At 33.6% G+C, this 27815-nt stretch overlaps 1 protein-coding gene across 16 annotated transcripts in view; it reads right to left on the reverse strand.

Annotated features, from left to right (window-relative positions):
* Trdn (triadin) overlaps positions 1–27815 on the reverse strand; it is a 369239-nt gene that overhangs the window by 11978 nt on the left and 329446 nt on the right. For 9 of the 16 annotated variants that reach the window (XM_087911137.1, XM_087911136.1, XM_087911148.1 and 6 more), the window contains 6 exons: positions 27105–27149; positions 25955–25975; positions 18658–18684; positions 16980–17018; positions 15885–15929; positions 13888–13920 (listed from right to left, as the gene is read on the reverse strand). In XM_087911137.1, the coding sequence (XP_087767263.1) occupies positions 13888–13920; positions 15885–15929; positions 16980–17018; positions 18658–18684; positions 25955–25975; positions 27105–27149 (210 nt within the window). The remainder of the gene's footprint in view (positions 1–13887; positions 13921–15884; positions 15930–16979; positions 17019–18657; positions 18685–25954; positions 25976–27104; positions 27150–27815) is intronic. The other 7 variants (XM_087911139.1, XM_087911138.1, XM_087911167.1 and 4 more) reach the window with 3 other exon arrangements.

Here is a 27815-nt window from a genome sequence, read left to right on the forward strand (position 1 = left end):
TAAAGTTTATTTAAACAAGTTTGTTTAAATACTGATGAAATGGCCACAATCTTAACCAAACTGATTAACAGTTATAAATGAAGTGGCGACATGATGTTTGGAAGCAACATAGTATGTATCTTTTGAAAATGATGCCAAACTACCTAAATTAAAGCAAAGATCTTCTTCCTTTAAGAATTTTTACACTTGTAAAAAATTTCTGCACAAAAGAAAAAATGGTTCAAGGTCCTCATCTATAGAAACATACATAGCAGTTTGTAGGTTATAACATACCACAAACTAAGATACTTAGTTTTTGGATACTTAGATTTTAGATATTTAGATTCTCAGAAGCAGTACTTTCCCTCAGGATTAAAAAATGATTAGAATAAAACTTAACTATATTTTTAAAACATTCACTTTTATTATTTTAATTGTGTGTGTGTATGTGTGTGTGTCCATGTGAATACAGTACTTCTATCATAGTGATTCTCAACCTTTCTAGTGTTGTGACCTTTACTACAGCTCCTCCTGTTGTGGTTACCCCCAGGCATAAAATTATTTTGCTACTTCATAATTATAACTTTGCTACTATTATGATTTTAATGTAAATATATGATATGAAGAATGGTCTTAAACAACCTCGGCGAAAGGGATGTTCAACTCACAAAGGAGTTTACACCCACAGGATGAGAACCATTGCTCTAGAATATGCCAGACCTCTTGAAGATGGAGTTCTAAGTGTTTGTGAGATGTCTTTCTGATATGGTGCTGGACACTGAATTCTGGCCCTCTGCAAGAACAGGAACTACCATTTAGTTGCTAAGTCATTTTACCAGTCCCCAAACATCACTCTTTCAACTGGACACTGTTCAGAGAGTGAGAGACCATGGCACGCTCAATTTAAATGGGAGATCTTCATCAAGCCCCTCTTCTCATTACTCAGGGAACCATGTGAAAGAGGAGGTGGAAAAATTATAGAAGAATGGGAGACAAACACAGCCATAACTGATAGAAATGGCAGGAGTCAAAAAAGACAGCACAATTGCATGATGGCTGCCATGACACCTTTGGTTTTCATCTTTGCCTGTTGCATATTTGGGAGACTTTTAATATTTGTACAACATAAAGATATTGGATTGATGGAAAAATTCTTATTAATTATTTATGTCTTCTCCCAGGAATTCTACTCTAAGCTTCCTCAGGATAGTCTTTAACATATTATCCCTCCTGCATTTAGGGAGACATCCTTATCTAATTAAATGTCTTCCTTATGTCTTGGAGGTTGTGACATACACAGAAATCAGAGGTCTCTTTATGAGGCCATGAGATATTCTTGAAAGAGCTGTCCCTGTACTTATCCAGGAACAATATATTCAAAACAAAGTAGCTCAAAAAGAGCAACAAGATTCAGAGGGCTAGAGGAGTTAACCACTGACCAGATTGCAAGCCTCCTCCCACTATACACTCAGGCAAATACATGGCACATACAAGGACAAAGTTAGATTAATTGAGGTTGCCTATGCCCTATACAGAGACTTATATTGTTGGCAAAGAATGATGTAAAAAGATGATACAATAATGAGATGTTAGAACCTCTCTTTCCTAGAAAAATTAGAACATGCAGAATCAATGTGGTGTTATATGGTCAAGGAACAATAGAAAGCCTGGATTAGACTATAGATAACTATAAAGATACAAAATGTAACCATTGCATTATTCCAGAATTTGAATAATAACTGCCACAACTTTTGCTTGAGGATATTTCTTGGTCACTCTAATCTTTAAGAGTTAATAACACACTTCTTGGGTCATGGCAATTTGCCCAGACTAGCTTGTACATTTTGTTTTGGTTTAGTGTTCCTGTAGCCACAAAAGCTACTAGACTGTCATATACCTCTAGATTCTTTAAAAAATGTATTATAATGTTAATGAGTAAGAATGATTATACAAGATAACTCACTTTATCAAAGATGCCAAAACTTGAGGGGAAATGATTGGAAATTATAACTCTATTCTGTCATAGTTTATTAATGATGATTAAACATGATAAAAAGGATGTAAAACACATGTCTAAAACAGAAAAATGATATGATCTATGTACAGGAACATCATGAATCTATTTCTACTTACTGAATTCTGTATAAGTCAAGAAGCACTCTGACTACAAGTCAGTCAGGCTGCAAGATCCTCACTCCTGCTCACTTCTGTCCCCCACTAACTCTTCACACCTACCGCTGGGACCTATCCAACACTGGAAGTGGCTCCTCCAGGAGACACCAAGGAAACCATGAGTTCCAGACATGCCGGAATATATATATATATATATATATATATATATATATATATATATATATATACACAAACTCACAGAGAGAAAGGCAGCATATACTGTATTTTCATTGCTCTAAGCTCAATGAAGTCCCAGTGCTGAGAAACAAAGCAGCCATGAGCCTCCATACCTATCTCAGTAATTATCTCCAATTAATAACCACACACAGAGGATAAAGTGTTGTTTCCAATGGATTTTCACTGGATACTGAAACCACATTTAAGGGAGAATCCATGCACTAGACGATTCAGACAAAAATGAAAGCAAATGGTATTTTAGGATATGTCTCATAATACTTTGATTGGGCATTTTAAAAACTTATTTCTTTTGTTTATTTATTATGGTTTCCAGTTAGTGTTTCTATGGGTTTTCTGTATAAGGTGTGTGTGTCTGTGTATGTTATATTTGTGTGTGTTTGTTTATGTATGTCTTTTTTTGTGCTTTGCATTTTCACTTCTCTTTTTCCTCTGTTTGCTGATTTCATTTTGGTTTTCTTGTTTTTCTATTTGCTTGTTTTCTAGGAAAAGAGAGGAAGAACATGTAGTACAAAAATTGGGGGTGAGACAAAAGAATGAAAACTGTGATCAGAATATACTATATGAGAAAAAGCATTTTCAATAAAAAATTTAAAATGAAAGAAAGAGATTCGGAGCTGCTTCTGTAGTTAAATCTAAGTCATGATGGAGGCAGAATAGCATAGATTCTGTGAAGCTGAAGAAAAGGAGAAACTGAAAGTTCCATATGTTGTTGATTAAGAAATTATATACACATATACTAAATTTGTATGTAGTCTTCATATCTTATCTATACGAATACTTGCTATACAGATATTTATATGTAGTATGAACTTAAGTTTTGGTTAACTTTAATAGTCATAAAGAAATATACACTCTAGCATCAGTGACAAGGGGACATAAGGTGGATAATCATAAAATTTTTGATTTTAATTTTAATTTTTAACTTTAAAGAAACAATTTTGTCTTGGTCCCATTCATTTTATATTTTATAAAATAGTGTTTATCAAAGAAAAATTATTTTTAAATATTAAGAAATGAATGAGGACTTCAAAGAACTTTGTTTATATACATAATATATCTATTGGGAATTGATGTTAGGAAGTTAGAACAATCATATAATAATACATTTTAAAACAATCCCAAGAATGTATTTCCTTAGAGCTATGATGCATTTAGGTATCATGAGATGTCTGAAGAACCTCAGTGCATATTTATCAGAATAAAAGAGCGAAAAATGTTAGGGAATGGATACTAGAATGGACATTGTTTTGTGTGTGTGTGTGTGTGTATGTGTGTGTGTGTGTTTGTGTGTGTGTGTGTATGCATGTTCATGTATCTGAGTAAGCAAGCACGTGTTGCATGTTAAAGGACTACCTTGGGTTTCCCTCCAAATTAATCTTGAACAAAGTCTCTTGTTGTCTGTATATGCTAGCCTGGTAACCTGGTACATGAACTGTCTCTGGCTCATGTCTTGCCATAAGATATTTAGAGTACAGAAACATGGTACCAAGTCCAACTTTTATGGGGTTCCTAGTGATCCAAGCATAGTTTCTTATGCTTCCTCAACAAGGGCTTGAGTTATATGTCACTTGAAAGAATTAAGTGCTGATCACACATTAAGAAAGGCTAGTTCAAATATCAAACTTGATTTTTATAAGATAGGCAATGTCTTATAAAAAGAGATAATGAAATACAACACGTAAAAAAGAGAAGGACTATTTAAAAATAGGCACAATAAATTATATCAAACCAAAGTATTTAAAAAAAAGCCAAGTAAGGAAATGTTAGTTCTTAAATGAAGACATGATTACTTAAATGTAAATATAAACAAAATTATGAAGAATATCAACAACATGGACAAAGTAAAACTAGAGAGTTCAAAGCAAGAATTACTATATTTAGATATATTTTGAACTTATGTATTTTATTAAAAAAAAGCATTGAAGCGCTTAGTTGAATGTCAACTTGAAAAAAGCTAAATTCATCTGAGAGGAGAGACTCTCCATGAGAGGATGTCTTCATAGTATCTGACTATAGGCAGCCCTATAGGGCATTTTGTTTCATGGCTATTGAGCTGGTTTTGGGTTGGTAGTCTTGGGCTACATAAAAAAGCAGACTGAGAAAGTCACGAGGAACAAGCCAATAAGCAGCACCCCTTCATGACTGCTGCATCAGATCCTGTCTCCAAGTTCCTATCCTGTTTGAGTTCCTGCCATGACTTCCTTCAGTGATGGACTAATATGTCAAAGTGTAAGGCAAATAATCCACTTCCTTCCCAACTTCTTTTGGTTATGGTGTTTAATCATAGCAATAATTAAGCCTACCTTAGACAGCCGTTAAAGCACAACATTAATTGTGCCAATTAACTAATGCAAATTTCACATTAGAAGACATATTTTAAATTAGCCTGATATATGTACTAAAAGTTAAATCTACATTGTTCAGGATAGCTATCGATTTTAAACTTTAAAACAACTGAGTTTAGATAACCAGAGCAGATTTAACACTGCTATCTGATGTGTGCAAATGAAATAAGTAGCAACTTGTATTCATAGTGATATGAAGTTCAGATTTGCAACCTAGAAACAAGACTTAACATCTGCATTGATGTGGCATAGCCCTCTGTGTGCTGTGAATATGTTTTATTTCCATTGGTTAATAAAGAAACTGCTTTGGCTTATGGCAGGGCAGAGTAGCTAGGTGGGAAAACTAAACTGAATGCAGGGAGAAAGAAGGCTGAGTCAGACAGACGCCATGTAGTTGCTGAAGGAGAAGGACACCAGCAACTTACTAGTAAATCACAACCTCATGGAGATACACAGATTAATAGAAATTGATTAATATAAGATATAAGATCTAGCTAGAAATATGTCTGAGCCATATTCTGGCAAATATGTTGTATCTGCCAAAAAGTGTATTGTAATTAATATTGATTCTGTGTGATTATTTGGGTATGGGCAGCAGGGAAATAAAGGTGTATATTTCTACATCATAAATGTGTTTATAAAACTCAAACTGAAACAATTTGCAGAACTTAATTTTTAAAAATTTAGTCATTAAAAATACATTTTCGATAACATCATAAAAATTATGATTATTTTTTGTTGTGCCAGGTACTCTGCATTATGTTTTTACTGAACCTTAAAAACACATCTAAGAAATACATAGAAAATTTTTCTTTCTTGGAAGACAACTGTGAAAGCATGAAGACTGAAAAATAACTTTCCTCAAGCAACACAGAAAAAAGAGGCATTGTCCCTGATCTTCTGCAGCCTTCCTGGTGCGGGAGGGCCTTCTGTCTACGTGTTGCTTTTATTGGTTAATGAATAAAGGACTGCTTTGAGCCTATGGTAGGGAAGAACAGAACTAGGTGGGGAAAGCTAGGCTGTATACTGGGAGGAAGGTCATCCTTTAGAACAGTGGTTCTCAACCTCCCTAAACCTATGACACTTTAATAAAGTTCCTCATTTTGTGGAAAATAATGATAACATTATTTTTGTGCTACTTCATAACTTTAATTTTCCTACTTTTATGAATCATAACATAAAATCTGTTTTCTGATGATCATAGGTGAACCCCGAGAAAGGGTTATTCGACCCCAGAAGAGTCGTGACTCACAGGATGAGAACCTCTGCTTTAGAGTGAACACAAAACATGCCTGGCTGATGTCACAAAATGAGAACTGGCACACGCAGGTCAAAAAAAGGGGGGGCGGGGTTTTACTTTGGCTTGTTTCTTTGTTTTTAATTTTTTGAGGTAGTGTCATGCAGCCCAGACTGGCCTCAGGATAGCTATGCAACTAAGGCTGAGAATACATTCTGATCCCTCTGCCTCCATTTTCCAAATGATGGGGTTACAGGACTAATCCACTGTGCTCTGCTTCGAGCAGGAAGCTAGAATGATCATTTCCTGATCTGAGACAAATGTGGGGGTGATGACCCCGTAGGATGAGGAAGATTAAAACACTGCAGCTTGGGAGAGATAATACATGCAATGGAATTCATAGTGATAGCATAAATTGTTAATTTTGTCTATTATAAGTCAGCTTTCTGTAGGGGCAACCAAAGTACCAGAGGATAACTTAAAGAATGGAAAGGCTGGGGGCTGGAGAGATGGCTCAGAGATTAAGACTGCTTTTCCAGAGGTCTGAGTTCAATTCCCGGCAACCACATGGTGGCTCACAACCATCTGTAATGAGATCTGATGCCCTCTTCTGGTGTGCAGGAAAACATGTTGTATATAACCAATAAATAAATCTTAAGAAAAAAAAAGAATGAAAAGGCTTCATTTTTGTTCCTGGTTTCAGAGTTTTTCATTCATTATCCCTCAGCCCTATCATACTGGGCTTGAGTAAGTCTGGGCATCAGAGTAGTAGCAGCGTATGGGCAAGAATCATCATATTATGGTATACACGAGTAGCAAAAATAAAGGAACATTGTGATAGTTAAATTTATTTCATGTGTGAATCTAGCTCACTATCATTATCTGGGACACATATTCCATTTCTCTTAGATTCGTTCTAAGTAAATTCTAAAACACACACACACATTTTACTAATTGCTAGGCACTCCTAATCTAGTAGAATTGACAATCAAGATGAACCATTGTACAAATAATTTTCCTCTCTGATGTTCAGACAGCTATTCATGCTCTTAGCAAACACAATAAATAAATAAAATCTACCTAAATAATGCATGCATTTGGTATCCACACAGTTACTGCATCTTGTTTCTGTTAGAAATCTGTTTGGATAGCTGCGGTTCCCAGAGATACCCATTATTAAACATCTGGGAATCTTAGGCACAAACAAAGGAAATTAGCCTGGAGTTTTATATTCTTCATCACTCCTATTGTTTCATCAAATTCAACTCATTGCTTTGTATTTCTAGAAACATCTAATACTGCAAATTATCTTTCAACTGACTTTCTGAATTGTGCATAAACAGGTTCATACAATTTTATATTCTATGAGTTCATATTTTCCCAAGAAATTAATGCATCCACCATGGTTCAAAGTAAGAGTTACCAGATAGTTTATCTTTAGCCCTCAGGTGGGAGAGGCTCCTCTTATACATTCTATTATTAAAAATGATCATGAGATTTAAAGAAAATTAACTGCTACAGTGAACAATAGACACAGCATTCTTGAACTTAGCTCCAGGGAATAATAAAGTATGCAGAGACAGCTCACTTTTGAAATTTTGCACACATCATACAGTGAAGCCAAGGGAGTTGAATGAAAGTATGCTGTCCTTTCAGAGTAACCATACTGTCATTCTTAGAGTGTGATAACTGACTTGAGGGCAATGTCAGAATAACTTAATATCACCCATCAATGAATGAGGTCATTTTCCTGTGACTCGAAGACTAATAAGGAACAGTGGTGAACATCTCACCAAATACATCTTACATAGAATTCCTCAGGGTCAGCAAAGAGGAGAGAAATGTTCAGAATGATATTCATGCAACTCGGCCACAGAACATGTCAGGCAAAAGTGATTGTTTTATTGTTAACTTCTGGAACAAAATGAATTCAATTACACTTGCTCCAAAAGTTGAAATGGTTTTCAAATCTAATATAAATGTCAGGAAACACATTCTTCATAGTAATTAATTTAACAGTTTTGCCAATGTAAATACCAAAGTGGAATCTGTCCCTAGGGGGAGAAGAAGGTTTACATGGATAGTGAGTACCATAGTCCTCATTATCACTCAAATATGCACATAACTAAATGATCAATGATCATCATTATGCACAAAACACTATTTATATACTTTAGTATTTTAGGTTAGTTGATTTTCCCAAATTTTGTAGACTAATATCATTGCAACTCAAATTTTAAAGTAAATTCAGAAATATTAACTAATTTTACAGAAGTTCAGAAATATTAAGCAATTTTCTAAATTTAAACAGCTTTTATGTAAAGATTTCTAAAGTTGAAGACCCCAGTATCTGCAGTCACTGTCTCTTAAAATAATTTGTAGAAATTTGATGTTAATTTCTTTATATCAAAAATTTGATATTACAATTTTCAACATTCTGTCCCAATAACTAATCTTCCCTTAACCACTGAAATTTAGAATTCTGTTATCAGGAACTCTAACTCTTTATTTATATAATTAGCTTATAAAACGGTCTGATTTTAAGACAAACAGGAACTGAACCTGTAGCAGAGCAAAGGCAGATAGAAATGAGAGCCTCACAGGAAAAAAGCCATGTAAACTGGCCACAGAATTCTCCTACCCTAATGGTAGACTAGAAATGGAATGGAATAATAGATTTAAAGCCTCTCTCAACATGAAAGTAGAGACCCAATTTATGTTGCTATGGGCTCAATGACGACAGATTTCAGTCTGGGAATAGTAGAATTCATCCACAATCCCATCATGTGGGAATCTGGTAGAGAAGGCTCACTAGCAGGCGATCATCCTAGACTAATAGGAAGAACTTGTTCCATCTCCACTCCATCCCTAGTACCCTAACATAATAAAGAGCTAATTGAAGAATAATAGAGAATGAGTCATATTAAATAAAAACTGAGTGAACTCTCAAATGATTTTATTGAAGGCAGTTCTAAAGAAGATGCCACTGGAAGGCAGACACATCCAAACCCTGGAAGCAGTTAAGCTGGCATGTGTATGGGCATATATTGACTCAAGTAGAATAGAGATTAAATTAATATGTTAGAGATTTTAATGACTACAAGTACAGAACACCATTACCATATAAATGACCAGATGTGTTTGAATTTGCATGTTTCAAAAGATGGTTAGAAAATGTACAGTGCCTGAATTGAGCACACTAAAACTTCAAAGTTAACTCTTTAAATAACAGAATAAGGGAGGCCTCTTCCATAGTGAAAGAGGCTACAAAATAGAACAACACATTTAAAAAAGACAAAACAATTGAAATTAGAGAAGACCTCTTTTGAAAACAGTGTAATTAAGTTAGAATTTCTTTTAAATTAGGATAACTCTGTAAAAGAGTGAATTATGACTATATGGTAACAAGGAGACCTAAGAAGATTATTAAGGGGAAATCTCAGAATGCAACCTCTAGTCTGTGTCATGCTCCCCATGTTCACAAACACACACAAAGTTGGAACAATATAAAACCTTAAATGAGAAAAATAAGCCAAGGGACTCAAAAACCTGATGTTCTGTTAGTCCTTGCCTCTGAAAAATATTCAAGGAATCTGGCAAAGTAGAAAGCACATTACTGGTGACCATTATGCTTTATGTGTGATTTTATACATGCTGTATTTTATATAATGATCTAGGTTTAGAAACAGAATCATGCCAATCATTTATATTTGTTTCCAAACTTGATCAAGAAAACATAATACTCAAATAATTACAATCAGAAGTGAGAGCAAGAACAGTGATACCGCTCAGCAGCAGTAGAAAGGATATCACACAATATACAAATGTGTGCTTGATAAATAAGATACAATGAAATTCTTTATGATTTTGTGTTTTGTTTTGTCTTTTGAGACAACAAACAGTTTCTCTGTTTATCTCTAACTTTTCTAAAACTTGCATCAGCCTGGCCTCCAACTAAGAGATCCATCTGCCTCTACCTCTGGCTCTGCCTCCTAAGTGTTGGGATTAAAGACTTAAAGGCAGGTGCCACCATCACCTAGAAATAGTTTTTAATTAACAATTTTTCTAGATGTTTTTATATCATGAAATAATTTTCTTTTTCTTTTATTTAAAACTATAACAAATAATTCTATTTCAGTATTATTTAATATATACATTATAATGATACATATATATATATATATAAATGACAAAGCCTACCTGTTAAATAAAAATTAAAAACATTTTAAAAATTAACATTTCTTGGAAAAGTATATCAAAACTGATTTAAGAACAGTAAACTGAACAACATATTTTTAATAATAAAATGGTGGCATTGACAGTATATTAACAACAAACAGAATCCTTGCAAAGTAAAATCCATCTCCCAGATCACACCACTGGTTAAAAAAATTCTTTTCATAGTCTTCTAAAATATTAAAAGGGGGGCAAATACAGCCCACTTATTCTATGAGGCAGCCTTACTCTGAATCAAACCCAGACCAATGCACCCTAAAAAAAAATAAACAAAAATACTGTTGACTGATATCCTCTTATAAATTTGGATGTAAAAACTCTCCCTAGCAAATTGACACCATCGATTTACAAAATCTATACAACAAGCAAGTGAGATGTACTCTAGAAGTGCTACTTTGGTTTAGCATCTAAAACTCAGTTACGGCATTATACCATGGCTATTACAGCATTATACCATGGCTATTACAGCATTATACCATGGCTATTACGGCATTATACAATGTCTATGACATAGATACAGAATATGTTATTTGCCAAAATCCAATATCATTACTTTATGATTGAAAAACAAGCCAAGGAGGAATAGGATGGAGTTTTCTCATCTTGGTAAAGAGCTAACATAAACAGCAACAGTAAAGAACAATGATCTCTCTTAAATCTTCATTTGTTTACTCCTTTCCTACATTTTTATGTTATGAGGGATTAATTTATGGATGAGAAGGACCTGGCTTTCCTTTGATTTAAACAAGTCCTAATATCACTCACTGAAATGAAACAAAGATACTTTAAATCTTATGTTGACAGCACCAGGGATGATTCACTCCTGCCTCCCCAACACTTTTAAGAGACGAGGGGGAGAGATTTAATAGCCACTTAGTTTTTACAATGCCATTTAATCGTTGTTTGGACTTTGGTCATATTTAAAACTAATTAGTTCAATGTATATTGGCAAGAATCTTAGCATTCCACTTGGTTGAGTAAAGTAAACAGTATATCAAGGCTTGTGCTACAATTGCATCTGAAGATTGTTACGTTTTCTTTGGATCACAAGAAATATGACTGGCGTGTGTTGTACAGAGGTAAGACTAATTCACTTCTTTATAAGTTAAAAGGCTGATATGTTTTCATTAATTAATTGCAAAGTAATTTTCTCAGTAACTCAATTAAACTCTTATTAATTAATTTTAGAAGTCTACTAACTTTTAAATATCTTTCAGGAGTATTGTATCACTTCAGAAAAGACCATAAATTCATTTATTTAGAATAATAGGGCTAAGGGTGGTAACAACATAATGCAAAACTGAACCAGAAATATCAAAACTATTATTTGAAAATGACATATGCCTTCATTCATAAATCAAATTTACTTTGGGATATTCTGGATTTCTGAAGCTATTGGAAAATTTTAATGTAAAAATGTTCATAAAATTATTAATGATTTTATTAATTCCATATATTTTATGGAATAAAATTTATTATAGTTAATTCTATTCTTCTAAGCAGATATATTTAATAGATGGTTATTTCAGAGGTTGACTTCCAGACCTACATTTACTAAAGATGTAAATTCTGGAAAAACATAAACTTATATACTGGTGAAATCCTTATTTAATTATACCTAAATCTCATTAACACTTCATGCTAGTTTATCTGAGAACTTGGAGTTACTGACACCTGAGTGATCCATCCTACCCTAATATACAAGCAAATTACCTAACAACCACATTTGCATGAGAAAATCTTAAGTAATATCCTTCACAACTAAACCACAGAGCAGATCCTGTTTAATCCATAATCCTGTTTGAAGCATGGAATACTCCACTCTGCAGTGTTGGCTCTCTCTGCATTTGCTGTCCTATCAGTGGGAGCCCTGATATGTGAGAACACAGGCCACTGGGGTCTTCAGGCATCCACTCAGAGTGAGCACTACAATGCAGTATAATACAGCTTGTGTTTGTTCACAAACGATGCGTTTCTTATCTGCCAGTAGGTCTTCCCTAGTCTCCAGCACCATGGATAGTATTCACACCCACCAAAACAACACACACACACACACACACACACACACACACACACACACACACAAGCAAAACGAAAAACCAAAAAAGTGAAAAATAACCTAATTTGTTAATTTAGTTAAAGGACCGGTTTGCCAGCAGACAAGAAATGCAGGTAATTATTTCAAACACAACTATTTCTTAAATCTCCTTTAGCAAGAGAAAAGTAAATGACGACAAATTTAAGATATCACACTCATAACATCCTGTCTTCTTCTCCTCCAACACATTAAAAAATACCAAATAGGTTTGAGGGATATAGTGGTCATTGTTTGTTAGAAGCTACATTTAGTGTGCTATACTTTACAAATCTTGAACTTTTATAATTTTCTCCAGCCTTCCACACCCTTAACCATTCTTCTAGGTAATACTTCTTCCATGAAATCTGCTCTTGTGATCCTTAGCTTTAAGGCCATAGAGAAAGAATGTGGAAAAGTGTAGTATTTTAGGGCTGTTCTCGAGGCTCAGCTGCAAATCTGTCCTCCCACTCATGAGAAAATTCATTAAACTTAAAATAATTCTCCTTTTTAAATTACTGGAGACTGTGTGAGGTTTTACTGTTTTAAATCAATTTATTGTTTTGATTCAATGTATTTGAATGACAGCTGTGACAAGTTATATTTACTAATTTTATGAGCTCTTCTGTACTCAGCAAGTGGATAAATAATCAATAAATATTTCGACTGCTCAATCCATGTAATAGTCATTAACTACAGAGTGTATGGGGAACTGAAATGCCAGTATTACAAATGTACATGTGAAATCAGTATAAAATACACAAATAACTCTAAAATTGCATTTTATAAAGACGTGTACCTGTATGCTTATTACATATTTTTAAATGATATACATATATTGGATTAAATATAATATTAAAATAATCTCACAACCTTTTTAAAAACTTTGGTAGATATGTATCAAAATCAAAAATTACACATATAGTTGTAGTATACTCATGATAATCCTAATCTTCTATGATTTGTTTTCTTAAATCTGGAGACACGGCAAAGAATAAATATGATTGTTTCAATGAATTCTAGAAATTTTTAAAAGTTTGTTTACAGTAGATTCATATTTAAGATGCTCAGAAAAATTCATGTGTGTATTATGTTCAGTAGAACAGTTAGGCAGGGTTCTTGCATAAAGATAAACAAGGAGTCGGAGCTATTCCGCTTGCTGATCAGGGACGCAATCTTGTCTAATCCCAGTCGGAGCAATCTCTGCCGAGGAGCAGCCTTCAGGTCTTTAGAGCAAGGAGGCAGCTATGGTGGAACTTTTCTGCTCACACTGTCAACATTACATGACTGACATTCATCTAGGACTTCGCTAGCGCTAGCTTCTGGCAGATGGGAGAGTAGTCAATGGGGTTACTACAATGCACTGATCTAGAGGAAGGATGTTACTGAGGTTGTGGCTTTCAGTGGTACACCTTTCCTGCGGTCCTCTCTCTCTATTTCTCTGCATGTAAACTGCCTCTGAGGAAAGTCTCCCATGTTTCCTCTTGTTTCCACTACCATGATACCCCACCTCATCTCAAGCCCACAGTGACGGAATGCGAATCACAGGCTAAAAGCTCTAGAACATTTCCTTCTTTAGATGATTTTTCCTTCAGCGTACCGCAACCACCTACATGTACTAAAATGAATTTATTGTCAACACATACCGTACTTACTTGGTATTTTTGCAGGTTTTTCTTCTGAAAAGAGAATATATATTTTGTTTTACTAAGATAATAAAGCAAGAGATTTGGAGCACTTGTCAATGGACTATGTAAATGGATCTAATGTCGGTGGGTCCCTTCTCTACTGATTAAGAGTTAATGAACAAATAAAGCTTTCCATCGTCTGTGGAATGTTTCTTTGAAAAATGGAGTCTCTTTTATAGAAAGATACTCATGCTTTCAAAAAAGCCATTCTTCATCTCAACTGCCAAACAATTTAACTTTTGAAACACTCTTACTAAAATCAGCAGGATCTTTTTAAAATTATTTTGGTTCAACTGTAATTACAGATAACTTGAATAAAATTACTTTTCATGATGTAGTTTATGTACATACTTTATAATTTCTAAACTACATGAGATATATTAAGAATTATTTCCCTTTCAAATATGAATAAAGACAAGTAACCGCCAATTATATTAAGAAAGTAATGACTCTGTAAATGCATCATACAAATTGGATCTTTCTTTTTTTTCCTTTCAGTGAGTGATGATTATTTGAAGTAGTGCATCTCATTTAATGTATGTTTATACCACAAAATACACAGTGAGATGATTATTCAAAATGCCAGAAGATAGGCTAATTTCCTAGAAAAGGAGATGGGTCATATCTTCCTTCAACCACCATTTGTTAAATTTAAATGATCAGGCTCCAAAATACAATGGAATCTGCATTACGTTCATATATTTTGAGATCTATACTGTTTCTACTATGGAATTAAGAATTGCCAGTTAACAGAAATACAATTTGTAGAGAAAATAGTTTAAATTGGGAGAGTTGTGTTTGGGGAATTACTGTAGATGAATGTCTTAAACAGAAACTTACAACCCTAAATAACTTAAAATTCTTCAGTAATAATTCTATTTTAAAAATTCTGTCACGTTCAAGGAGATAGAACCTACAAAAGACCCGAGTGGAAACTAAGATACAATGAACTACCCTTAAATAAATGAACAATTAATGCTTTCTCAACTTGCGGTGACTTGGAGTCATGCGTTGACAGTTCTTGACATGAATTAACAGTTCTTCTTCACTGAATGCTATGGTACTTCTCAATTATAATAAGTGTAAGGCGAAATGAATCAAGGAACATCCTGCCAGCTGAATATACAAGCTACAACAAGCAACAAAGAGACCTGATGGAAACCAGGGCTTGCCTTCCTCTCACTGAGGACCCACCTGCTTATTACAAAGACAAAAATGGCTTTAGTTGTGTTTCTCTACTATCCTGGCTAGACTGGCCTAAAATTATGTCATCTCTACTATGTAATTAATAATGTTTATTTGTAGTTTTGTGATAGAATCACCCAAACACATAACTATTTTGAAGAGCAATGTTCTGCTGTTTTCATGCTGACATTTTCCAGTTTATTGCTAAGTTAAACTAGGGGGCCTCGTCTGTTTGGATGCTCACCTTCCTAGACCTGGATGGGGGGAGGGGAGTACCTTGAACTTCCCACGGGGCAGGGAACCCTGACTGCTCTTAAGACTGGAGAGGGAGGGGGAATGGGGGGAGTGGGAGGGAAAGGCAAGGAGGTGGAAATTTTTAATAAATAAATAAAAAAGTCAACATAAAAATAAAATACAAATGTGATGTTGATTTTCTTCACAGTGAAATACATCTCAGTTGAAACTGTTTTAAACTACTATAAGTATAGAAACTTTGATATTATTATGCAGCTAAAGCTTTTTGTAACAGAGAAATATTTCTCTTCTAGCATGACTAAAATATTTCACTGAATCTATGAACTGATAATATTGCTTCCTATTTCTTTCCTAATTTTTCTGCTAGATTTTCTGTCTGTCCTCACTCTTATATATTAGCAAAAAGAGCATACCTACAAATCTTCTTAAAAACATTAGTGTTAATAATAGTATAAAATACCATATGAATTTCCATAGCAACAGAAAATATAAATATTCATAAAGTTCAAGTTTACCTTTAGTCACATTGTGGCCCTGAAGATTTTCTTGTCTTGTGGGAACTGTTTATTAAAATATATATTAAATATGAAACTTTAAAATAACTTTGCATTAAATATTTGCCTCATTTTAAATATTAAATTTATGAGATTCAAATAATTGCAACATTATAACTATTTCCTCAGGGTAATTCTTAGCAATTTTGTTTTATATTGAACTAATGTCTAATGAGAATAACTGGTAACAAGATGATCATTCTACTCTTAAAAAGAGATATACAGTAGTAATGCAATTATTTAGAGGAATCGTATTTGTGAAAAACATGTCATCATGAGCATGCAAATATGAGTAAACCAAATGTCATTTCTATTATTGGCAATCATGCTTTCCTCTTGGTCTGGGATGTATTATTTAGACAATTAATTCCTCTGTAAATTTTCCAAATGAATATACTAAAACCAACCCTGACTATATGAAGCTAGGTAGCTTACTAATGGAAACTTTACGTAAACTTAATTTTAAGGGAAAAAAATAATGGTCATACTGTGTCCATATTATCCACCAGCAGCAAAATAAATGAATGCTTAATTTCAGAAATTATCTTTCATTCATTAGTTATTTTTACAATGACATCAGTACATATTCACCAATGATTTCTTTCAATCAAAGCAATGCCTTTAAAATGCACACATCAAATTTAACTTAAAGATGATATAAATAAAACATAACTCAAATGAGTTTGGTTTCAAAATTTTGACTTATTTTTATGTTTTTCTGATAATGTATACTTATTTTTAGTGTTCTTTAGTTAAAAAATCAATTAATGTCCTAAATAAATCATTTATTCATACATCCTGAAGTTTGAAAGTGAATTCTGAGTCATCAATATCCACAATTCAAAAGTCATATGTATGGAGATCGTTTATCAATAACAGGTAGAATTTGCTGCAATCTAAATTTCTATTCTTTTAATACTTAATAATAATCATGTAAATGCTATAACTTTTGAATGTCAAACTGAAACTTTGATATATTCAATAATGTTAGTGCCTATATTTTTATAAACTGCTTTTATTTTTTGAGAAATACACAAACAAATTTATTATGTTTACCTTTACTTTCCTTTTCAGATTTTTCAACTTTCTTCTTCCCTAGGGAGAAAAAAATGACATATAATAATCAACTTATGAAACATAATGTTTTCATTCACTCTTGGAAAGCTGAAGATGAGACTTGAGCCCATGAGTAGAGGTGGGTAAAATCAGGTCTGTTCCATTTCGAGATGAGTAGGAACATTCTATAGAAAAAAAGAAGTGTGTTAATTATATTTAGCTACCTGTATGTACAGTGCCCTTTCATTTTTTCTTATGTATTTTGGCATTAAAATGTATTTATGGCATTAAAAAGAGAATTCAAAATAGAAACAGAAAAAATAATCTAAATTTTCATTGTTGCTGTAGGTAATTAAGTTTTGACATTGTGTAGCAGTTTCTCAAACTAATGAAAGTAAACAATTAAAATTCACTGGGGACGGCAAAATAGATTGTAGAAGCTGATTAGCAATCTATGGTGTTGACTGGCTGATTTTCTTTTGTATGTATTTTACACAGTAGCAAGAAATAATGAGGGGAAACAAAATACATGATGGGAATGTGAAGTAGTTTTCATTCACTCTTAAAAGTAGGTTTAGATCTTTCACTTCCTTGGTTAAAGTTACCCCAAGATACTTTATGCTATTTGTGGCTATCGCAAAAGGTGAAGTTTCTCTGAATTCCCTCTCTGCTTCTCTACCCTTTTTGTATAGGAGTGATACTGATTTTTTTGAGTTGGTCCTGTAATCTGCCACTTCACTGAAGTTATTTATCAGCTGTAGGAGTTCTTTGGTAGAGGTTTAGGGGTCACTAATGTAAACTATCATATCATCTGCAAATAACGAAAGTTTGACCTCTTCCTTTCCAATTCGAATCCCCTTGATCTCTTTATGTTGTCTTATTGCTATTGCTAGAACTTCAAGAGTTATGTTGAAGAGATATGGTGAGAGTGGACAGCCTTGTCTTTTTCCTGATTTTAGTGGAATGTCTTTAAGTTTCTCTCCATTTAATTTGATATTAACTGTTGGCTTGCTATATATTGTTTTAATTATATTTAGTTATGATCCTCCTATTCCTAACCTCTCCAAAACCTTTATCATAAAAGGGTGTTGAATTTTGTCAAATGCTTTTTCTGCATCTAATAAAATGATCATATGGTTTTTTCTTTCAGTTTATTTATATGATGGATTACATTGATAGATTTTTGTATGTTGAACCAGTCCTGCATCTCAGGGATGAAGCTTACTTGATCATAATGGATAATTTTTTAATGTGTTCTTAGATTCTGTCTGCAAGAATTTTATTGAGAATTTTTGCATCAATGTTTTTGAGTGAGGTCTGTCTGTAATTCTCTTTCTTGGTTGGGTCTTTGGGTGGTTTTGGACTCAGAGTGACTGTAGCTTCGTAAAAAGAGTGTGGCAATGACTCTTCTGATTCTATTATGTGAAACACATTAAGGAGTATAGGTATCAGCTCTTCTTGGAAGTTCTGATAAAATTCTGCATTAAAAAGATCAGGTCCTGGGCTTTTATTGATAGGGAGGTTTTTGGAATATCTGTGTTTATCTGCAGATGAGAACACCAAGAACTTCATCATTTGGGTGACTATGCCTGTTAATGCTGCATAGTTAAAGAAAGACCCAGGTTTCAACTATTATCCACAATTAAATATTATTTCATTTCAGAGATGAAATATTTACCTGAGTCTGTGACTTCTGATGTTCCCTCTTTAGAAGAAATATTTGCAAAAGAAGAAAAAGAAGAGAATAATGTTTATTTCAGTAGATAATTGAAATTTATTTTCAAATATTCTTATTAAATCAAAATAGATAAAATACTCAAAATGACAGAAAAATAATTTGAAAATTAGCGGTGCTTCTAAAATATGATAAGATATCTACCCTGAAGATGGATTCATGGTACAAAGTTATTAAAAACCATCCAATATGACATAGGTAAACTGTAAACCATATAAAATTACAACATAAACCTTAAAACTCCATTGCATCGATGCTTAACTTGATCTCATAAATGCATGCATTATCCATTAACTTTTATTAAGTTCCCGTATATAAGATGCTGTGCCATGGGCAATGAAGGGGAGCTATAAAAGCAATGAAAACTAAAACAGCAACTGACTTAGCACCTAATGATATAAAATGACATTGACCTTTACCTGTAGCATTGCTTAGACACTCTGTTCTTTCCTGTTTAGTTAATTCACAGACTAATAATATTCTAACTATTACTCAGCAAGTTTTCTTATCTTTAAAATTATATAAAAAGATCAATATTTACTGAAAATAAATCTTTCAAACCATAAAGACATACTTCTTAATATATTAAATTCTAGAAAACTTATATTTAGTATCAAGCCTCTATAAAATTCTGGGAGATACTTCTACAGTTTAGAAAGACATAAAAATTTTTACTAATGACTGTTATATGTTAATAATAATAATGAGTTCATAAACAAAATAGTGTTTTCATATGGCAAGCATTCTAATTTTACGTAAAATCCTTTCTTTTGGTAATATTCTTTACATCAGAAGTGATAATACAGACTAAAAATGGAAACAAATTTCTCCATTGTAAGGGCAGTATTTCAGGAACCAAGAAGCAGTCTCTCCTCCAACATTCAATGTTTAAGGTTGACAATGGAACTCTTCAGAGAAAATTGTCCCTACATTTTTATATTAAATTCTTAAAATTATTTTACATACCAACCAGTTTCCCCTCCTTTCTCTTCTCCTGTTTCCTCCCTCCACCTACCTTCTTCCCCTCATCCACTCCTCCTCCCTCTCCATTCATGAAGTACCCTTCATGAATGGCCTCCCATGGGAGTCAGCAAAGCATGGCATATCAAGTTGTATTTTGAAAGAATATTATAGTTCTGTCAAGAAAGAAGTTGGTCCTTGACTTTTAAAAAAAATCTGAAATGAGCTCCCTCTCTGATTCCATTTCCTAGGAATTCTCATGACCCTTGTATGGAGCCAACCTCCCTTCTCACCTGTCTCTTTGTGTTAGCCTGCAATACCTTGAGCAGTATCTAACTGGGAAACCAGTAGGCAGCAAGCATGGGAACCAGGTAGGTTTTCTTCACTGTCCTAAGTCTATTTCCTAATCTCCAGTATTATCTCAGTCTCATAGCAGATCACTCGCAGAAATCTGTCATCGCTTTCTGCCTCCATAACCTGTGAATTCTGCTTTACCACATAACCAGCTTTCTTCCTTCATGTCGATCATTTCAGAGCCCACTTCAAGCTCATCCCCATTCCTTCCTGCCATCACTAAATACCTAGAAATACTTCCTCACCTACATGAGATCCACAATGACCAGAACTGACAGAAACACAGAAGCATTTCCTATGAGGTAACCCACACCTTCCACACTTTCCTAAGATCCAGAGGGCAACAGAAACCAAGGAATGGTGCACCTACTCCAAAAACACAAGACCATGTGATTCAAGACCCAGAATCACAATCATCTCAAATACAGATGCCTAGGCACCAGCACAGAAGACACTCTTTATCACCAAAGACCACATGTCTCCACTAGAACTTAGTAATCTTGCTAAATAAACCCCGAGAAATATACAATAACTAAAGCACATGACAAGGACTTCAAAAGACTATCATGAATATGTTCAAGATCCTTAAAGAGAGTATGAATAAATCTATTAATGAAATCGGTGAAAACACTAACAGTGGCATAAAATCATGAAAACCATTCAAGACATGAAAGTAGAAATAGACTCACTGCAGAAAACTGAAAGTGACATAAAACTGTTAAGAAAAAACGAGGAAGCTAAGCAAGAACCTCCATGGTAAGCCGGACTAACCTTCCACACACTAATGGAAGGGACAATCTCAGACACTGAAGACAAGATAAAGAAAATAAAATTAAAAAAAACTCTAAAAAATAAAAAGAAAATATCTAGGCACAAAATGTCCAGGAAATCTGAAACATTAAGAAATGACCAAATATATGACAAATAGTAAAAAAGGAAGAAGGTAAAATTCATGTTCAAGAAACAGAAAATAGCTTTTATTTTTTATTTTAGTTGGTTTTGAAAATAGACTGCTTTCATGCAATATATTCTTACTGTGGTTTGTCTTCTGACATCTTCTCCCAGAGACTCTCCAATTACCCACCCACCCAAATCTACACCCTTTATTTTTTTCTTTCATTAAAACACAAATAAGATTAAAATAACAATAAATAAAGGAAGATTCCAACTAAATGATAGAAGAAAAGTTCCCTAATCTTCAGGAGGAGGTGCTTATCAAGATACTAGGAGCAAAAAGAATATAAGAAAGAATTCTCCATGACACATAAATGTACAGAAAAGAGACAGAATTTTAAAAATTTCAAGGAAAAAGACAAAATAACATATAAACCCAGGCCCATTAGAATAATACCTACCTTCTTATAACACGCTCAGAAACAAAGCAGAGTTTAGGAGACTATGAATATCAACCCAGACTGCTATACCCAGAACAACTTTAAATCACAACTGACAAAGAGAAACATTTTGTTAAAACCAAATTTAAGCACTACCTACAAATCTAGTTTTATAAGGCTATAAAAGGAAAACATCAACCTGAAGAGGTTAATCACACCAAATAAAACAAAAGAAATAATCTCAGAAGAACACATCAAAAGAAGGCAAAACCCACCATAACAAGAAAAAAAACAAGGATCAAAAATCACTTCTTATTGATAACTCTCAACATCAGTGTCCTCAATTCCTCAATAAAAAGACTTAGACTAATATAGATAGGATTTAAATATAGGATTTATCTTTCTGTTGTACCTATGAAACAAACATTAGCATCAAGAATAGACACAATCTTAAGATAAAAGTATGGAAAAAGTTATGGTGAACAAATAGATACAATATGCAAATATATGTAGCTATTTTAACATATGACAAAATAGACTTCAAATTGAAACTCACCAAAAAATATATAAAAAGACACTACAGAATTATCAAAGTAAAAATCTACCCAGAGGATAGTACAATTCAAACATATATGCACCAAACACCAGGGCAAAAGAGTTTAAAAAAATGCTACTACAGCTAAATCAAATGTTCATGCTCCCTCAGTGATAGTGACTTTATTATGTTATAGACAGGTCATCCATCCAAAAACTAAGCTGAGAAACACTGGAGCTAAATGATGTCATAGACCAAAAAGACAGAACAGATCTTACAGAATGTTTCACAAGAGCACAAAAGAATATATTCTCATTTCAGCAGTTCTCATCAGGAAATTTTTCCTGAACTGACCCCATGCTCAGGCACAAAGCAAGCTTCAACATACACAAGAAAATTGATATAACAAATTTCATTCTATCTGACTTCCAAGGATCAGAGCTGGCTATCAACAGCACTACTAACTACATGAAGTTTACATACTCATGAAAATGGAACAGCTCACTACTGAATGAAAAATTGCTCAAGAAGAAATTAAGAAGGAAACTAAAGACTGTAGAATTGAGTGAAGATGAAAATACAAAGTACCCAAACTTGTGGAACACAATGAAGGTGGACAAGATCAATCAAGTGAATGGTAGCTCATGCTGGTGAGGATATGGAGTAAAGTAAGAACTCATTCACTGCTAGTAGGCATACGAACCTATACTGTCACTATGGAAATTAGTGTGGCAGTTCCTCATAAACCTGGGAATAATATACAATGAAATCTAGCTACACCAAAAGGACCTACATTCTACTACAGAGACACCTTCACATCCATGTTCATTGTCACTTTATTAATAAAAGCCAGAAATTAGAAAAAACTGATATGTTCTCAAAGGGTAAATACATAATGACAAAATGGTACCTATACACAACAGAATATTACTAAGCCTTTAAAAACATCATATATTCAGGTATGTGAATGGAGCTAGAACAAATTCTGAGTGAGGTAATCTAGACTCCAAAAGACAACTTTGCTATATATTCTTTTATACATGGATATTATCTGTTTAGTCATAAAATATTGAGCTACAACCATAAATCCACAGAGGTCACGTATTGAGTATTGGATTAGGGCAGAGAGAGAGATTTTGTGAAGAAGCAAATACAGTATGTAGTTTAGATATGTGGTGGTAAAGAACCTGGAAGAGAAGAATAAGAAAATGAAGAAGAAGAGGTAAGAACAAGTAACGGATGAATTATAAGGAGGCACAGCTAAAACTAAGTATCATTTGAGAAGTCATATGGAAGGTTACTATAACAGAAGCTTCTTTAAAGATAAACATATATGAAAGAAATCTAAAAGTAATTGTTTCATAATGGTGGAGACAAAGCCCTAATTCAACATCTTTCCCACCAAATGAAGGTCTGTGTCCTCTCGTTGATTTGTTGTCCAAAAGGTGCCACAGGAAAACCCCAAACAATCCAGTATCACCAAGGCTATAGGCTGCTCTCCAAAACCTTATGATAAAGTCCTATTGAAGAAGATAATGCCTATATAACTCATTGAACATATAGAAGTCAAACTTGTGCACACTTGTAGGCTTCATGTCTACTTATTAGTGGCTATGGTACTGGAAGGTATGTTTCATGCTACTAATGAAGCAAACTAAATACCAACCCAGTTATCAACCCTTTGATCTACAATGGCAATATACTTGCAATACTCTGGCGCAATAATGGCACATAAATTTTGGGAGTACCCAAACACTATCTGATTGAATTAAAGATCCACTCCATGAAATAGAAATGATGGCCATGCTGCTCCAGTTTCCAAGGATCTGAGACTAGAAAGGCCATGCACCTATGGGAAAACCAAATACTAATGTTCCCCTAAAAGATTATAGCAACACAATGACTCCTTATGACATTTCTGCAATACCTTAGGGCGTTTTCATGATGAATTATTGTTAGAGATGCTTCCTCCTGAAGTACCGATACAATAAAGAGACTCTTAACTGGACAGTCTATATAGTGAGAGACCTTGTAACACTCATGCCTAAATGGGATGACCCCATCAATTCCCTTCCCTACAGTCCCAAGGAATTATAGACACAGCAGGACTGATGCACATATGAACTCAAGAGACTGTGATAGCATCTACAGGTTATGCACAGGTCTGAGCCAGATGGGTTCCAGTGCTGAGGGGAAAAGTAAAAAAAGGTCTCACCCCTAGCCTAGAAGCTATGGCCAACCAATAACCACTTACAAATGAAAAATTATTTTTTTCAAGGAAGTCTCGCTGAGTATACAAACCAGACTTAGGTTTAGGCCTCATGCTAAGCAGTAGATGGCCAATACAAAATGAACTCAATGTTACTTTTGGAGATGTATGTTTGCTTATTTGATTGGTTGGCTAGTTTGTTTTTGTGTCTCATAATGCCGTGACTAGGTTTTCTTTTTAATCTTACAGTTATTTTGCTAATATATAATGGTTTTGATTTTGTTTGTATAAGATTTCTGTCAGAGACATAAATATTTGTATCTCTGAGTATGCATGATTTTGTCCTTTTTCTTTGATTTTTTATTTTTTCTTGTTGTTTCTTTGTTTTGTCATATTTCTTCTTTTTTTCATTTTATTTTATTTAGAAACTTGTTTGTTCGCTAATGAAAAAAAAAGAAAGAAAGGGTTTGGATTTGGATTGGTGGAGAGGTTGGGAAGATCTTGGAAGAGTTAGGAAAGGGGAAACTGTAATTAGCATATATTATATGTAAATAAATCCATTTTCAGTCAAAAAAGTAAAAAGAAGAGTGAGGAGGAAGAGTTTGAGGAAAGATAGAAGTTGGGAGGGGAGAATCAATTCAATCAGAATCGATTCAGAATGAATGCAATAGTATTTTATTGTATAAATGCATGAGATTCTCAAAAAGTAAACCTTTTTAAAAAAATAATGATCAACCTCTAGTTAGTTTTTATTCAATTTACATTATTTATTACTAAATAAAGCTTGGGTTTTTAAAACATATACATTGTTCTTGTTTATAATGACATTTTATTATTATTTGAAACATCAAAGCATAATTTTTAATTACTGAAATCAATGTTTCAAGCATTTAAAATTGAAATAAAAGGATACTATATTAGTTGAATATAATTGAGGAATATATTAGAAATATTGAATTATGAATCTTCTTGACTCACATTGTGGCTTTCACACTAGCATAGAACGAATCTTCACAATGTGTTTATTGAATAAACCCTAACAATTAAACAGAAGTTGATAAAAGAGAGATGAAACCACTTGTGGGTTTATAAAGCTTTGTTTATTTTTATTTTATATTTTTAGATGTTTTGCTTGCATGTATGCACTGAGTACATGCCTGGTGTCCTTGGAGTCCAGAATAGGGTATTGAACTCCCAGGAACTGGAATTACAGATGGTTGTGATCCATCATGTGCATATGAATCTAGAACCCGGGTTCCCTGGAAGAACAGTCAGCATTATTAACTACTGAAACCTCTCTTCAGCTCCACAAATTTGTTTTATCTACTGGTATCCTTCCATGAAAAAATGCCTTAGCTACAGAGGCACAGAGAAGGAAAGCATTTAAGGCATTCCTAATATATTCTAATATAGAGCACTAGGCATAACCATAGACACACAAGATCTGGTGTTAATAAATAGAACACACTATGTAGCTTTTGTTGATAAAGTTTGTTATATAAGTAATATTATAATTGTCTTTATTAATAAACCTGTTTTTGAAATTTAACTTACTAATTATGTGCACTGTAAAATAAAGTTTCATACAGAATTTCTTTTTAAAAACTATGCATTATTAGTGTGTGAGGATGCTTGTGTGTGTGTTTGTGGGTGAGTGTTTGCATATGTGCTATATAACACATGGATGGAGGTCAGAGGTCAATGTGTGGACTCAGTAAATTTTATTCTGTCCACCTTTAACTGGGTCCAGGGGATTGAATTCATGTCACCAGAAATGTGTAACAAGTAGTATTAACCCATGAGCCAGCTCACACACCCATATCCTTAAGTTCTAAATGATATACTTACTTGAAGATGATTTAGGTTTATCTAAACAGAAAAAAGGGTAAATGAAAATTTTCTATCATATATATGCATATAATTATATATATAATGTTAACTTTATATTTTCTATTTTGCTGTTATAAATAGGATAAATTAAGTATATATTAAAGTAAGTAATAGAGGAATATTTTAAAAGTCTTTAAAATATTTTCCAACATGTTTTGATAGATGAGGTATAGAATTTGGGAGTGTTAAACATCTCAGTTTTCTCTTCATCTGCAAAATTTCAGATTTTATTGGATAAGACAATGGGCATTTACAATAATCTGAATGTCTACCCACTAATTGCCACAGAATAATTTTTTCCACTGTCCTTTCTGGGGATGCATTAATATTCAATTAATAATTTGAATTTGCCAGAATGTGAATGAAAAGTGACATAAAATTCAGGAAAAAATAAATGTATTGTACATGAAAATCTACACTTTATAAGTACATTTCCTCGTTATCCAGTGAAACATGCCTTCTGGAATTATTAATTAAGTATTATGCAGTCTTATCTATAAGCTTTCTTCATTCAAAAACAAATATTTCATTATAATTTTGGGCATTTTTGAGTGGTGATTGAATATATAGAGAAAAGAAGACAAAAGATTATTTTTTAGTTAGAACCCTTTGTTAGTGTACCTAAGCCATACAAAGAAGCCCATATCATGAAACTTAGTAATATTATAAAATTATAAAGCTAATTGTTACAGATTTTAATATATATATTTCAAGAAAATATTTTGCTGAAGTTCACAATCGGTCAAATTCAACATGTGTAATTTTTAATAATACTTAAGCCATATAAAGGGATACCAAACCATGAGTATGATAAATGGCAGTAATAGCAATCTTGCTAAATAGCTAATATTATGGGAAGAATTTGTAAGTCATGAAAGCAAATTCAGTTTGCTAGCTTCTCTGTATTATGCAGCATGCTTTGACAATCTTTTTTTTATTGCCTCTGAAACCACAGCTCTAGTGTCAGATAAGACAGATTATAGTACAAAATCCAAAGCCAAACAATACTGATAAATAAAACGAAAAGTGCCTACTTCAGATTTTTAGTGCTCAGATTTAATGAACATGGTGAACAAAGACAGCATGTAAGCCAAAAGGCCAAGAATACCTGTTGTCATAGACTGACGATCTTTTTCTTGAGGTTCGGTTTTTTCTAGAGGGGAAAATGGAGAATCAGAGGATATGTGAATATTTTTGGAGCAGGGAGTGTGTCACATTTCATGTTGGCAGACGACCCTCACTTGCAGAGGAAGCAGATTCCTAAAGACATTTCTCTACAACTTGTAACACAGAGAGTCTATTACCAAAGAATATATTATAAACAGGGTTAGATTCATTGTCAGAGACCCTGAAAATGTGTTCTCCCAACACCTAAGGGCAGTGCCAGATGCTCAGTCTCTTGTTGTCCTGTGACTTAAAAGGAAAAAGAAACAACATGTCAAAGAGAACAATTTGAAGAAGCTGCTTTGTTAGTGAAGGTGGCCATGTCTTGTGGCAAAGGGCAATCTTTAACCTGTCAGTCTTTTCCTCTTCCTCTGACATTGCTGACTTCAACTTTCCTTCTTTTCACGCCAGAAACCATTTAATTCCTTACATTGACTCTCGTCTTGCTTAAAATGTATTAAAGATGTGCCTTACCCTACAGTGTACCACTCTTCATACCCTACACATCACCCCACCCTTCCAGATCCAGCCAGAAGCATTAATGCTTAAACCCAACTGGTTCCTGGTTATGGCAAATGGAACCAAAATTGGTGAGCAACAGACACTTTTCTAAGCCCTCTGAAAACATCCCGAGAAATAATTGTTTTTAAAAACT

Source organism: Myodes glareolus, chromosome 1 (genome assembly GCF_982192425.1).
Source record: "Myodes glareolus chromosome 1, mMyoGla1.1, whole genome shotgun sequence".
In the NCBI taxonomy this organism is placed as follows: Eukaryota; Metazoa; Chordata; class Mammalia; order Rodentia; family Cricetidae; genus Myodes; species Myodes glareolus.